This window comes from Salmo salar, chromosome 22, assembly GCF_965601325.2.
Source record: "Salmo salar chromosome 22, fSalSal1, whole genome shotgun sequence".
NCBI classification, from domain to species: domain Eukaryota; kingdom Metazoa; phylum Chordata; class Actinopteri; order Salmoniformes; family Salmonidae; genus Salmo; species Salmo salar.
The window spans coordinates 37,263,908-37,280,299 of record NC_138312.1 but is presented as its reverse complement, the minus strand read 5'-3'; the positions used below and the strand labels follow the sequence as shown (position 1 = coordinate 37,280,299).

General features: G+C 41.7%; 1 protein-coding gene across 2 annotated transcripts; it reads right to left on the bottom strand.

Moving 5' to 3' along the window:
* Positions 1 to 6,346: 6,346 nt before the first annotated feature.
* LOC106583329 (TBC1 domain family member 20) lies at positions 6,347 to 15,031 on the bottom strand. 2 transcript variants are annotated; one of them, XM_014167393.3, is made up of 8 exons: positions 14,784 to 15,031; positions 13,871 to 14,103; positions 13,663 to 13,743; positions 9,815 to 10,001; positions 9,364 to 9,465; positions 9,101 to 9,242; positions 8,444 to 8,628; positions 6,347 to 7,937 (listed from the first exon to the last, which is right to left on the bottom strand). In XM_014167393.3, exons 2-8 carry the CDS (start codon positions 14,064 to 14,066, stop codon positions 7,670 to 7,672), a joined length of 1,161 nt encoding a protein of 386 aa, XP_014022868.1. In that variant the 5' UTR covers positions 14,067 to 14,103; positions 14,784 to 15,031; the 3' UTR covers positions 6,347 to 7,669. The 2 variants fall into 2 exon arrangements, with proteins under 2 accessions (XP_014022868.1, XP_014022867.1); XM_014167392.3 differs by having other exon boundaries at positions 13,871 to 14,056.
* Positions 15,032 to 16,392: the final 1,361 nt, after the last annotated feature.

The following is a 16,392-nucleotide window of genomic DNA, read 5'->3' as shown; positions in this document are numbered from 1 at the left end:
TCCTCAATTACAGGGCCGGACTGCCACATCTGGGACCCCGGGTCACCAACATCCAGGGCAGGAAAACAGCACATTTCCTACAATTCTACACATTTTGCCATGTTTTAGTCATTTACAACATTAACAATGTCTACACTGCATTTCTGATCAATTTGATGTTATTTTAATGGACCAAAAATGTGTTTTTCTTTCAAAAACAAGGACATTTCTAAGTGACCCCAAACTTTTGAACAGTAGTGTAGCTTCAGCCGGCTGGTGTGTGACCGTGGCAAAGTTGGTTGGACATTAGATAGCCTATCTCTGGGGCTAGTTAGGAACTGTCAATAAATTACACAATATAAATGGAACAATATTTTCATGTTGCACATCTTTTAGTTGTCTAATTAAATGCTTTAAATATTTTATATGACATTCTACAATTTACAGTGCCTTGAGAAAGTATTCATACCCCTTGACTTATTTCACATTTGTTGTGTTACAGCTTGAATTCAAAATGGATTAAATTTTTTAAAATTCTCACCCATCTACACACAATACCCCATAATGACAGTGAAAACATGTTTTTTTTATGTTTGCAAATGTATTGAAAATGTAATACAGAAATATCTCATTTACATAAGTATTCACCCCTGAGTCAATAAATGTTAGAATCACCTTTGGCAGCAATTACAGCTGTGAGTTTTTCTGGGTAAGTCTTGTCGTGGAAAATTGTCTCAAAAATATAACACTCTTACAAGAACTTGTGAATTCAATATAGACTTTAATACAGAGTAGCAAAGCCGAGCCCTTCCATGGAAGGACCTTATTACACACGTAACAGAGCCGAGCCCTTCCATGAATAAGTCAAAATTCTCATATTACAGAGTCCTATCTTTATAGGATTCTGTCTTTGCATAACATATAGAGACCCCTCCCTGTATATGAAAATAGCTTTCCTTGAACTTTCTCCATTATTATCTTTCCATCTCAGTTCTTGCTTGTTAACGCCCAACAACGCTCATATCTGCTTCTGATTAGATTATAATAGTGGCCAGGGGCGGAAATCCCGGGGGGGACGGGGGGGACACGACCCCCCCATCCTGGGAAAAATCTGATTTGTCCCCCCCAATATATCACTGAAACATAACTATGTAATTTAAATAATATGAATAATACGCAATGAAAGCAATTGTGCTGATTATAGACACTTAATAGCGCGTTTTTAAGTTTCAAAAGATTGCGACCCCCCCCACCCTTTGCCTCACAATGGTTTGATCCACTGCCAGTTTTTAGTTGGCAAGGTAACAGAGGGGTCGTGTCTACTGTCTGAAAGGCACTCAATGAACGTAACTGACGTAAGGTTAATCCAGTCAATCGCGCACACACACTAGCTGAATATGCAGAGCTAGCGCGCAAATATTAACTATTAAGCTAGCTAGTACCTATTCCATTTATGTGGCGTCGTCAAAGATGGAATCTTTGCTATCGTCAATTTATTCCAAGATCAGCATACAGATGATGTTAGTGCTTCAAAGTCCCTGTGATAAGGTTAGCGATAAACTGAAGTCCAAACTGAACAGAACTACACTCTCTTCTACCATTGTATTAAATATATTTAATGGTCTCGTTGCAAAAGCTTAATTGTCGCAAGGGAACTTTTATTTATTTATTTTATTTCATCTTTATTTAACCCGGGTAGCAAAGATTATAGCAAACACCACTGAAACTGAATTGGTGCTCGCTAGCTTTGCAAATTCAGCTATTGTTGGAAGCCAGCCAATATGAAACAAACTATTAAAATTACAAAAGGTTGCAAGCATATATTGTGTAAATGGTGAACTCATACAGCTGTCAACTCTTGTCATTTTAATCCGTTTCACATTTGCTAGCTACCTTTTAGATCGAAGCCCAAATAGAATGATAGAAGATGATAGAAGCCCATCTCCTACTGTAAATAACCTACACACTGTGTGTGTGTGTGTAGCCAGCCAGCCAGCCAGGTAGAAAAATGGCAGAAAAATAAAAGACGGACATCAGAGTATTTTTCAATACACCAAAACGCATAGTAAGAACCCTAGTAGCCTAATATCTCAAAGACTAGTTGATAAAATGTTCGAAAGAAAGAAATGAAATTCTAATGGAAATGTTTCACAATGATGTCATTAGGCAGAGCAGGCAGCAGATGGCACACAGACAGCAGAGTTGGGGACAGATATGCAGGGACAGACTGGCAGAGACAGGGAGTCTCAGGTAAGTTTGTTGAGTCTTTGTTTGGCAACATTATGAAAGGTTCTCCATTTTTTGACTTGTAAAATAGGAACATAATTGGAAAATGCCATGGATACCCCCACTCTCAACTTAAACTGGTGACTGAACTAAGATTTGTTAAAGGCAATGGTATTGCTGTTGTGATTAGTTGTGTAGTTTTGGGTACCGGTAGTTAGGAGTACGGCAAACACCTTATTTCTTTGGTTCCTCAATATACATTTACCATATTACAATGTAGGCTATGTGTTACAGCACTACTTTTGGTGTCCCCCTCAGGAATTGCTCTTGAGAAAATTTCATGTAATTGTCCCCTCCAAAGTTGATATCAGATTTTCGCCCCTGATAGTGGCGGGGACCTCTGTATGTCATACAAAAATAATGCATGCATTGCATGCTCATGTTTGGTCATTTTGCTACCATCCTCCTTCCTGTGCCCTTCTGACTTTGGTATGTCTGGCTGTCATAAATGTACTTATGGCCTTGGCTAATGTACTCGTTGCTCGTGTAATCTTAAGAGACTGATGATAATAAGGTTTCAGAAGAGGTAAATACAGAACTCAAGTCCAGTTGCCAGGTTACTGCACAACCCGCAGTGGCCTGTTATCTTATTTGGAAATAGCAATTGTACTGGGTGTCATCTTCTCTTCCTATGGCCAATGTACTTATGTCTTTGTTACTTCAGCATAGCTACTACACTTATTTATATTACTTAGCTCCCACAGTCTCTAAGAGCTTTGCACAGCTGGATTGTACAATAATTGCACATTATTATTAAAACAATTATTCAAGTCAAGTTGGTTGTTGATCATTGCTAGACAGCCATTTTTAAGTCTTGCCATAGATTTTCAAGCCGATTTAAGTCTAAACTGTAACGAGGCCACTCATGTCATCTTGGTAAGCAACTCCAGTGTGTATTTGGCCTTGTGTTTTAGGTTATTGTCCTGCTTAAAGGTGAATTTGTCTCCCAGTGTTTGTTGGAAAACCAGGTTTTCCTAAAGGATTTTGCCTTTGCTTAGCTCTATTAGTTTATTTTTATCCTAAAAAACAAGCATACCCATAACATAATGCAGCCACCACCATGCTCGAAAATATGAAAAGTGGTCCTCAGTGATGTGTTGTGTTGGATTTGCCCCAAATATAATGTTTTGTATTCAGGACCAAAAGTTCATTTATTTGCCAAATTTTTTGCAGTTTCAAAAAAGTTGCTTTATTGCAAACAGGCATGTTTTAGAATATTTGTATTCAGCACAGGCTTCCTTCTCACTCTGTCATTTAGGTTAGTATTGTGGAGTAACTACAATGTTGTTGATCCATCCTCAGTTTTCTCCTATCACAACCATTAAACTCTGTAATGTTTTAGTGAAATCCCTGAGTGGTTTCCTTCCTCTCCGGCAAATGAGTTAGGAAGGACGCCTGTGTCTTTACAGTGATTGGGTGTATTGATACACCATCTAAAGTGTAATTAATAATGTCACCTTGCTGAAAGGGATATTCAGTGTCTGCTTTTAAGTTTTTTACCCATCTACCTATAGGTGCGCTTCTTTGCGAGGCATTGGAACACCTCTCTGGTCTTTGTGGTTGAATATGTGTTTGAAATTCACTGCTCGACTGAGGGACCATACAGATAATTGTATGTGTGGGGTACAGAGGGAAAATTAAACACTTATTGCACACAGTGAGTCCATAAAACTTATTATGTGACTTGTTAAGCAAATTTTGACAACTGAACTTATTTAGGCTTGCCATAACAAAGTTATTATTTTATATATATTTTTGAATACTTATTGACTCAAGACATTTCAGCTTGTCATTTTTAATGAATTTGTAAACATTTCCAAAGACATAATTCCACTTTGACATTATTGGGCATTGTGTGTAGGCCATTGACACAAAATCTAAATTTACATTTAAATTTACATTTAATACATTTAAATTCAGGCTGTAACAAAAAAAATTGGAAAAAATCAAGGGGTGTGAACACTTTCTGAAGGAACTTTATAGTTGGTTTGAGGTTGTTAAGTCGTTGAAATTTGGAACTATTGACATTTAAAAAATATTGTCCCATGTATATTTTGTAATTTACTGATGGTCCCTAACTAGACACATAGGTATATCGAATGTCAAACCAAATTGACCATGGGTGTTACGATCGGGACCCGTGCAACTGCGCCCCGAATTGATGATTACTTGGGTGCTGCCAGCTGTTGGCAGCATTGAAATAAACCCAACCCAAGGAAAACTGTTAGGGTACCCTTCATTTCGTGACACCAATATTTACTAACATCTTACAAATTTCAGTTTTGGACAAGACTGACTTTATTACCAAAATTATTATATTTTACACTGTAGTCAATTTTGACACTAGAATAAATGTTTATGACTCATATCGATGCCACATAAGCAGTTTTCAAAACGAGAAGTGGCTTTTTAGGGGCTGTCGCTCTTTAAAGTTAATTTCCTGCAATTCTACACATTTTGCCATGGCTTATGACGTGTTCATATGCTATCTGGGGTTTCGCTGACCTCCAGGGGGCCCATAACCAACGAGTTCATATACTATCATTTAACATTAAAGTCATTTAGCAGACGCTCTTATCCAGAGCGACTTACAAATTGGATATACTATCTGGGTGGGCCTTGAAAACCAGGGGGCCCATAACCGACATGTTCATACGCTATCTAGGGGCGCCGACCTCCAGGGGGCTCCCAACTGGTAACAAAAAAAGAATTGATTCCTGTACTTCCTGTGGACTGTTGAACCTATCCCGACCTGTCTGGAACTTAACTCTGGAGTTTCACTCTCGTTCCTACAGGAATCCTGCGGGAGTGCTGTTCCTGTGTCAACCCAGGGCATGTGCCCTGCATGCCCATTTGGTCCTGCTCAGTAAGGGTTCAATCCTAACCTGGATTTTGAAAAACTCATGCACTGATGTCAAGGGGTGATTTGTGTAAAACCTTGAGTTGTGCACATAACTTGTTAGGATTTGGTTCAGTCCTTTCTGAAGACACTGGCTGGTCTTACTTCCAAAGGCACTTTATATTATTTTTCTGTTGGAACTTTGAACACCATTGAGTGTCTGATGATTCCAGATATGAGAATAGCATAACGGAATAACATTATCCTGGTGTTTAATTGATGGTTCAAAGGACATTGCTATATCACTAATTGTATTACCTAGTTGGGAGATTTGATATTATTTTGTACTGTACATGCAAAATAATTTGTAAATTGGCATATCATCACCTTTATCTGACAGGGGACACTCCATTTGAACAAAACAAGGTTGTGATATAAATTCAAGATGCTTGTTTTCTTTATGTTTTTGTTGAATGGCAAGAGTCTCTGGCCCTGGAAGAATATTGAATATTGTCTTTTATGTAGAAAATAAATGTCATAATGTTGGCTAATTGTTTAACTTAAGCAGTAAACTCAGAAGGGTCTCCATAAAGTGCTAGTCATGACCTTAATTCATCAATACTATACAATGTAAAAGATACATATTATAACGGGGATAACTATACACAGCAACAAGTCAAGCAGATTCATTTTCCTTTTGACGGAGCATGTACAACTGTAATGAAGGAGTATTTAACATTCATTTGTTGTTAGATTTTATAAGTTGTTATCAAAAGGTGGTAATGAACAATCAAATTTATTCTGTAGTATGGTTTGACCATTCCTCCAGCCTGATCTTGGAAGTGTTTGTTTGAACACTCCAAGCAGAAGCCATACATTTTTGTCATTGATGACTACAGCCAATCTGTTCAGCGTAGACAATTTCTTATTTTTAACACTGCAGTATAATGCAAGTCTTGTGTTCATGAGGTACTTTTTTTAAAAGGATAATACCATTGCAGAGCACAATGTCTACAATAAAATGTTTGACGGCTGTAAAGCATTATTTACTTTGGGAATAAAGAACAAAACTTTTCTTGATGAATGATCCAAAAAATAGATTTTCTACTTTTACTGATTGGAAGATTCATTTTTAGCCCTTAGCGTAAGCAGAGACTGTATAAACCGTAAATAGACTGCATTGACCCTAAAGAAATACTATATAAGGTAGCGATAAACACATAGGGAACTAAACAGATACAATTGTCCACTCAACCTAGGCAGTTTATTTGCATTGATCTTGTAAATGTTTTAATTGTTCTCATGACAAATATAACAGAAATCAACATAAAAGGCAGATAAAAAACATTTAGTGCAATGATACAGAATGAGGCTATTTCTGTGCAACAAAATCCATCTATTGCAAATAAGACTGATGGAGCTGTATTGTTTGATATCCAAAATAGGCACCGCTGAGTATCTGTGTCGCAATCAAGTCGACTACGCATGATTATACACATGTATGTCTGTTGAACAAATATGAGCAGGTCGAATGCATCACTTTTTTTTTTTTACTCTGTCAACAAGCTCAAGTGACATTGCTAAAAATGAAATGCGTAAAAACCTTGTCATTTCTTCAACCAAGCCATTTGGTGAGTATAATGAGTTCTGCTGAAATGTGACGACATGTGGAACTAACAAAATAGGATTTAATTATTGTGCAATAAAAGCATGGAATCCAGTCAGGGCTTATGGGATATCTGGCAGTGCCATTGGTGCTTTGTCCGAGATCACAAAGCTAACCTATTACTCATCTATTTTAGGCATGCTGTAGAAAATAACTTAAGCAAATTGTCATCCATGATAAATATGGGTGGTGTGTTTGTGCAAAAATTATATTTCCTATATGCTTTAGAAAATGATACAATTAAGTGCTAAACATACAAAGATGGGAGTTGTGTATTTGGTCTTGGTACAGTAATGAAAAGGACGTGTTTTTAGGGCAGGCAATTTGACTTGATCTGCCGGGGGGGGGGGGGGGGGACGACCAGGCCAGGGGGGGCTTGCGAGAACTCTGTCCTTGTGCCAACATGGCCCATGTGAGGCTCAGAGGGTCATTTAACTCACCCCTGAACCAAATAGCACGCACACACAGCATCTGAAATGTCACCCTATACAGTGCACTACATTGGCACCCTATACAGTGCACTACATTGGCACCCTAGTCCCTTCTCGGACACAATCACACACGCTCTTCATGGCAGCAGTTTCGAGCCCAGTAACTACTCTTCAACTAGTCACTACTCTTCAACTAGTAACCCAAAGCCTTAATAGTTGCCGCTTGCCATCACATAAATAGCTTAATCCCTCTGTGCACAACATTTATCAGTATCCAGTTATTTTATTTACAAATATAAATTAAAGACAATGTTAACAGTCAAGTCTCTGTTCCATTCTCGTCCTTCATAATAGGAAACAGAACTCCATATTCTCTTTCCCTCTCGTGTAAGTCTTCTGCTGTAATAGCCGCCCTGTTTAAGTCTGTACGTTAGCCCCTACTTGTTCCCTCCAAGTCCCCCCTCGCTCTCAGGGGAAGAGATGCAAGTCCAGTTTGGGCACCCACTCCAGGGCTGTGTTGACCAGGGTGAGGGCGGCTGCCCCCAGGGCCACAGTGAGCCCCATGACGGCCAGTCGGACGAAGCGTCGGGCCACAGTGGGTTGTGCCGTCGCCACCATGGACCCTGCAGCCGCTCCTTCCAGCGCCTGCTTCTCCCTCAGCCGCCTTCGCAGCACTGAGTCAGGCCGCTGCTGCTCTGAGACCAGATCAAAGTCTTTAAAGGTGGAAGCTGCTGTCCTGAGAGACCAAGGAAAACATTAACACCAGCTATTGCTGGGACAACGCAGGGGAATTCACAGCTGTTTGGGGCAAACCTTGTTACTTCTACAACAAACTAGTTCTATAGTTCACCTATACTACTAGTGGTATAGGAGAACAAACATCAGAAGGAAGGACATGCGTTTTCCTAAATATACAGTACCTTAGCTTGGGGTATGTATAAGTTAAAATTCATGTGTTATTGTTTAAATATGCTGGGAATAAGTACATGATAGTAACAGTCGTACAGGCTAATGAGAAGGAGGGGACAGAATTCTCTTAGTGTCAGGTGATTAAAGCGACAGTTCACACCATCTCACCGAGCGTGTTGAGGGAATGTGACTCAACAGCAGGGAACAGTGGGAGGGGGTGAAAGAGAGCAAAAGACAGACAGGAGATATAGGAGGTAGAGGATCTGTGGGGGGGATCCATGGGAGACTACGTGGAAAAAAGAGATAAGCGAGAAAGGAGGTAGACAATCTTACTGTTGACTGTACTGTTGGGCAGCCTCCCTGGCCAGCTCGGAGGGGGGGAACTGGACAAAGAGGTCTCCTGCACGGCTGATGAGTGTCTCGTAGGGCAGGTCCTGGGGGATCTGGGACAGAAGGTGGTGCACCGACGCCATGTCACACTCACAGTCCAACACCTCATCCTCCCGGTACAGCACAATCTGGAATAGACACCGACCAAACAGTGCACACACAATACAACAACTCGTTAACAGCATGCAGTCTATGGCATATGCCAGGGTTTCCCAAACTCTGTATTGGGGCCCCCTCTGGGTGCACGTTTTGGTTTTTGCCCTACCACTACACAGCTGATTCAAATAACCAACTCATCAAGCTTTGATTATTTGAATCGGATGTTCAGTGCTAGGGCAAATAGTTTGGGAAACCCTGGTCTATGAATCTATTGAATTCAATACAATTTTATCAAACTCCTCAGGGGCATTTTAGAAGCTATTGTCCAAAGAGAAGAGCACAGCATAAGTGGTCAGCTAATCTCTGCTGCAAAAATACAAATGTTTTTCATGAGCAAACACTTGATTTGTGAGGCACATTTGAACTCTAAGAATGATCTAGCCCCTGACCAAAGGAAGAAGAGAGAGAGTTATGTTGGGCTCCACTTTAGAGGACACTCACCACAGCAGCAAAGTAGATTGGCATCAGAGGATGGCAGGCCAGGAAGAAGTCATACAACCGCACAACGTGGCGGAAATCTGATAGGACGTGGCCAAACCAGGTGATGAGCCAGCTAAGGGCAAAGATGGTGCCCACCTCTGCCCTGGAGACGCATTCAGTGGAACATAAGTAAAATGATTGGTATTGTATCTTCATTACTTGTGCTCATTAATTATTTGACTAATTAATTATTGTACTAACAGAACAAGAGAAGAGATGCTTACTGCTGCATGAAGTCATGCACCTCTGGGTTGATCCTCTCGATGATTGGCATCAGATAGTTAAGGATGTGTTTAGTGTTGTCCATGGTGGGGTCCATAAAGTCCCTGCAGTAAAGGAACAGCAGAGGACCACAACATGACAAATTGAACCAGGATTAGAGAATCAACATGACAGTTTGCCAATCATAAACATAGAAAGTAGCACTGTGTGTGTAATTCAAATGAAATGCTTCAAGATGACTCGTCTCCACTAGCAACTGTTTAGGATGACTCATCTGACCAATCGTGTGCAGTTTACAGTCATTTAAACCGGCACACACGACAAAAGCTAAAACAAACGGTTGTATTGCAACTGGCTACATTCTCTTTTCAAAATGGATTCCCCTTCTACTTAACCCCCATCTTAAAGCCAAGCTCCTGTGGGATTGGAACACCAAAACAGACAAAGACCCACCTGAGGTGGTGCGTAGAGAGTTTCTCTACCAGAGCGGTGGCCAGACGCTCGTCCAGCACAAGCAGGAAGGTGACCACAATGTCGTGGTAGCCCTGGTAGTAGTGCAACTGGGTGTTCCTTCCCAGCACCCGCAGGATGATGTCAATCAGCTCCTCCTGGAGGCCCTGACGCTGCTCGTCTGGCATGCCTACACAGGGAGAGGGGTCAAAGACACTTCTCTCTGTATATGTCAATGTCGCTCTTGCTGCGGGTGATTCTTTGATCCACCTCTACGCAGATGACACCATTCTGTATACATCTGGCCCTTCTTTGGACACTGTGTTAACTAAACTCCAGACGAGCTTCAACGCCATACAACACTCCTTCTGTGGCCTCCAACGGCTCTTAAAAATGCTAGTAAAACGAAATGCATGCTCTTCAACTGATCGCTGCCTGCACCCGTCCACCCGACTAGCATCACTACTCTGGACGGTTCTGACTTATAATATGTGGACAACTATAAATACTTAGGTGTCTGGCTAGACTGTAAACTCTCCTTCCAGAACTCATATTAAGCATCTCCAATCTAGAATCGGCTTCCTATTTCGCAACAAAGCCTCCTTTACTCATGCTGCCAAACATACCCTCGTAAAACTGACTATCCTACCAATCCTTGACTTCGGCGACATCATTTACAAAATAGCCTCCAACACTCTACTCAGCAAATTGAATGCAGTCTACTACAGTGCCATCCGTTTTGTCACCAAAGCCCCATAAACCACCCACCACTGCGACCTGTATGCTCTCGTTGGCTGGCCCTCGCTTCATATTCGTCGCCAAACCCACTGGCTCCAGGTCATCTATATGTCTTTGCTAGGTAAAGCTCCACCTTATCTCAGCTCACTGGTCACCATAGCAGCACCCACCCGCCGCACGCGCTCCAGCAAGTATATTTCACTGGTCATCCCCAAAGCCAACACCTATTTTGGCAGCCTTTCCTTCCAGTTCTCTGCAGCCAATGACTGGAACGAATTGCAAAAATCACTGAAGTTTGAGACTTATATCGCCCTCACTAACTTTAAGCATCAGCTGTCAGAGCAGCTTACCGATCGCTGCAGCTGTACACAGCCCATCTGTAAATAGCCCATCCAACCAACTACCTACCTCATCCCCATATTTGATTTTCTTCTCTTTTGCACACCAGTATTTCTACTTGCACATTCTCATCTGCACATATATCACTCAAGTGTAAACTGCTAAAATGTAATTACTTCGCCACCATTGGCCTATTTATTGCCTTACCTCCTTACTTCATTTGCACACACTATACAGATTTTTCTGTTGTGTTATTGACTGTACGTTTGTTTATCCCATGTGTAACTCTGTTGTTCTTGTCACACTGCTTTGCTTTATCTTGGCCGGGTCGCAGTTGTAAATGAGAACTTGTTCTCAACTGGCCTACCTGGTTAAATAAAGGTGAAATAAATAAAATGGGTCAAAAGGCCCAGCTGATTTCCTCAACTAGACAAAAGAATGTATAACTTGGCCTTTATGCACTGATGTCAACAGGAGACTGAGCTCCCACGGTAGGATTCTGTATTATACAACTATAGGTGCTTTTCTCCAGGGGTCCCTGTTCGGGTGCCAGTTCTATAGCGGTATTGTTAGAGGGGTAAAGATAATACCACTACCAGACACACACACATCAGCAGAAGAGACTGCCTAGAGTGTAGCCTGTTGGCCAGAAAGGATATCTGGCAAAGACACATCTAAAAACAAGTTACTGCACAGGGGTAACCCGACCAATAAAACCTCATACAAGAATAATGACAGGGCAATTCAATCGCAACTAAATAGAAACAACTGACAAGAAAGAACCCAGTCATAAACCTTAGAGAATTTGCAATATTCTGTATTACCTCCCAGTGGAGGAGTGAGGGGGGTATGAATGTGTGTGTGTGGATGTGTATGCGTGTGTGTGTGGATGTGTGTGTATGCGTGTGTGGATGTGTGTGGATGCGTGTGTGGATGTGTGTGTGGATGTATGTGGATGTGTGTGTGGATGTATGTGTGGATGTATGTGGATGTATGTGGATGTGTGTGTGTGTGGATGTGTGTGTGGATGTGTGTGTGGATGTGTGGATGTATGTGGATGTGTGTGTGGATGTATGTGGATGTGTGTGTGGATGTATGTGGATGTATGTGTGGATGTATGTGGATGTGTGTGTGGATGTATGTGGATGTGTTCAGAGACAAAACAGAAGGCCTTATAATGTCCAAAAAGCTTCTTGGTCAATAGTCCCACACAAAATCAACAGTTCAAACAATAAAACAAACTCATGCAACCTCCCTTTAACTAAAATTACAAAAAGTTCATTATTAGTTCACCAAAGGGATTGAAAATAAAAGGGAACGCATCACAAAGAGAGAAATTATTTCAGTGTAAAGAACTGAAGGAGATAGAAAGATGAGTTTAGCTGTTGCATCCAGGCTTGAACGTGCATTCGTCCATCTCACACAATCATTGGTTGGATATTTGGCAAAAGCTTGCAACAATGTTGCTAGTAATCCATGTGATCAGAGGCTTGAACGGTTCTAACTCATCAGGGGTAGCGCGATAAAGACGATCAAAAAGGTCAAAAAATATATATAATAATTATAAACTAAGCACGCTGAAACTACAATACTTCTGCAGAGTTGCACACACCGTCAAACTGACGCGCTAACCGATAGAAGAATCTGTGTAGGGCTTTCTTAATAATAATAATAATAATAATAATAATAATTAGTATCATTTGCCCATGTGCTTTATGCATATCCCATCTCCCCGAGACACCCTCAGAGGTGTCACGGACAGGTTCCGCCATTAGCAACAGCAACATTGCAGCAGTTAGGATTAAGTGCTATACTCAAGGGCACACCGGCAGATTTGCACCTTGTCGGCAAGGGATTCAAACTACCAACCTTTAGATTACTGGCCCAATGCTCCAACCGCTAGGATAGCTGCTGCTTTAATAAAGAAAGCAGTGACACAGAACACCCTCCAAAAGAAACAAATACAAAATGACAGGGTTGTGTAACCTGTAGATCTACATCACACAAGTCAAATTCAAGAGGGACAGCCAAAACAGAAAATGACAAAACACAACATACATAACATGATTTAGTGCTATTCTAAGAACACGATCTGAGATGTGCATTCATACCCCACAAGACATGCCACAGGAGGTCTCTTCACAATCCCCAAGTCCAGAACAGACTATGGGAGGCACACAGGACTACATAGAGCCATGACTACATGGAACTCTATTCCACATCAGGTAACTGATGCAAGCAGTAGAATCTGATAACAAAGAAAATATAAAAATACACCTTATGGAAACGCAGGGACTGAAGAGACACAGGTACAGACACACGCATACAGGCGATAGAAAATGCACTCTACACACACATTGTAATATTGTTGTATGGTGGTATCATACATTTTGTGTTGTAGATATGTAGTGGTGTAACAATGTTATATGATGTACTGTTTTATCTTTTGTTTTATGTGTAATGTGGGGCGGCAGGTAGCCTAGTGGTTAGAGCGTTGGGCCAGTAACCCGAAAAGTTGCTGGATCGAATCCCAGAGCTGACAAAGTAAAAAAATTACAAAATCTGTCGTTCTGCCCCTGAACAAGGCAGTTAACCCACTGTTCCCCGGTAGGCCGTTATTGTAAATAAGAATTTGTTCTTAATTAACTGACTTGCCTAGTTAAATAAAGGTTAAATAAAAAATGTGAGTGCCTTAATGTGTTTGGACCCCACGAAAAGTATCTGCTGCCTTGGCTAATGGGGAGCCCTAATAAATACAAATGTGTGTCACTCACCAGGAGGGAATCTTTTAAGGGAACGCTGGACATCCAACAGCACCTGGTTATAGTCCTTATTATTCTCCCTCTCTATTTCCTCTGGAGAAAAGACAATGAGAAACGGGTGAATATTTGCCCCTGCACTTAATTGTGGTCTAGTACTGTTTGTAGCCTCAGTGGCATCTATGGTCTGTCAGTAGCAGTGCCCACTGCCCAGGCAGCTTACCTGGTTTCTCAGGCAGGGTGTCGGTGGGCACGTTCAGCAGCCGGGGCCACACTTTACAGCGGATCTCGTCTGTGAGCAGCCCCCCCTCACTGATGGCCATCCTCCTTAGTGCCGCCACATCCACCGGCGTCACATTCAGGGCCTGAGAGATCTCTGCCACCTTCCTCTTCCTCCGGGAGTCCCCATCTGTCCACATGACAACGGTTCAGCTGAGGTCCCTCAACCCACAGCAGCTACAGTAACACAGTGGCCATTAGCCAGAACATCCTCCTGAGATAGCTATACTCGGAAGCGGAGAGGCTTTGGTCTCTCCAAGTACATCCCTCACAAAACTGAACTGCAGACTCCCAGCTCGCTGAAGTGAGAGTGCATTCTAGGGAGGCAGCACATTCTCTGAGTTGCCAGCCATCATGTAATGTAGTAGTGAGCCCAATTCATGACCTTATGCCTGGATTTGTAAGACAGTCCCCCTGCACTTTGCTTGATAGTGATGCCACACAATGGGAATAATTGTGTGTTTACAGTATGAAGAAATATGAGTTATTTAGATACCTAACATGGTCTTTCAAGGAAGCCAGTAAGTACTAGTAGTATTTATTGTTGTTCTTATGTTTGATGAAAGACTTAGGAGACCATGTCTCCAAATCAATGGGTAACCTTATCAGTCAATGATGTGTTTTTAGCTAACGTTAGCGAACGTTAATGCAATTAGCTAGCTACATTTTCCAGCTCCTGACATTTGCTAGTTAGCTAATCTAACACGAATTACGTGCAAACATGACAAATAGCTAACTAGTTAGCCACAGAGACACCTTCTCGACTAATTCAGGTAACTAGCTAGCTAGCTAACGTTAACTAAAAACATATATATAAAAACAAACGAGTGTCCATTACGCTATCTAGCAATACACACCTTGTTTTCCTATCCCATTCAAAGGTGAAGACGCACCAACACTTCTAGATCTTTTCATGGTTTCCACGCTAGTCCTATTGTCATCGTAGATCACTCGATCGATATAATTTTCTTCCTCCACCAAATTGATTATACATTACAAATGGTCACTCCTACTAGCTAGAGAGATAGCCAGTTGCCAAGCTGGTCCAGCGAAATAGGCCATATCCTTATTGCCTGCACAAGGTAGCTATCTGCTGCTGCTTTCTTCTTCTTTGGGATTGGGTTGTCGGATCGCAGCCAACATTTAAGGTGTTTACACCGCCACCTACTGTACTGGAGTGTGAGGAAGGTCACGGCCTTCCTACAGTACATGAAATTATCTTCATGTGTCCTGTTTCTCTAAGAAAGTGAACTAGAGCCCTAGACACCACTTCCCTCCACGTTTCTTCCCCCACTACACCACCCCAACCCTGCCCAGCCTCTCTAACCTTTTCACACAAATAAAGGTAAAATAAATAAAATCTCTCCTTATCTAAGTCATACAGTTCACAAAATATTAGGACCATGAGGACCGCCTCCGAGCGGTTGGGTAGGCTGTTTGGAGTGATTAGGATAAAAAATTAATCATAATAATAATGCCCCCCCCCCCCACTTCTAAAAACCAAAGTTGCGCCTCTGATTATTTTTATATGCACATTTTCATTGAACAGTTTCATTTCAATAATAAAGTATTAGTTTCTAAAAAAGGTTGTAGTGTATACACCCTTGTGTTAAACTAGGGCTGACAGTGAGGACTTGTGAAGAGCAGAATCAACAGCCTCTGCATAATCAAAACAGTTTCTTTGAGAAGGTGTTAGCCATTGTTATGTAAATGATATCTGAAAAGTACCAGTGGCCTGGCTTTGGCCCCAAGTGAGAGCAGGTCCACAGGAGACATGGCCCAGTGAGACATGGGTGCCGGACCACGTAGATGGAAACAGAAAAGTCTGAGCCTTTTGGTTAAAACACTGGGGTAATTCGTGTATGGAAATGCGCTACAAGAGTAGAAGTGCTGATCTAGGGTCAGGTCCCACAAGTTAATATAATTTGATTCATTATGATCTAAAAGTAAAAACTGATCCTAGATCAGCACTCCTACTCTAAGAAGCTTTGTGAATATGGGTCCAGATAAAACAAGTTGACCCTAGCCCCCCAGCACATAAGCCATTGCAGAATAATTACTGGGGACATAGCTAGACCTATTGCTCTGTTACATTTTGTATACTTCTGGCCCTTCTTTGGACACTGTGTTAACTAACCACCAGACGAGCTTCAATGCCATACAACTCTCCTTCCGTGGCCTCCAACTGCTCTTAAATGCAAGTAAAACTAAATGCATGCTCTTCAACCGATCGCTGCCCGCATCTGCCCGCCCGTCCAGCATCACTACTCTGGACGGTTCTGACTTAGAATATGTGGACAACTACAAATACCAAGGAACAGTCACAAACTTTTACAGATGCACAATCGAGAGCATCCTGTCGGGCTGTATCACTGCCTGGTACGGCAACTGCACCGCCCTCAACCGCAAGGCTCTCCAGACGGTAGTGCGATCTGCATTACTGGGGGCAAACTACCTGCCCTCCAG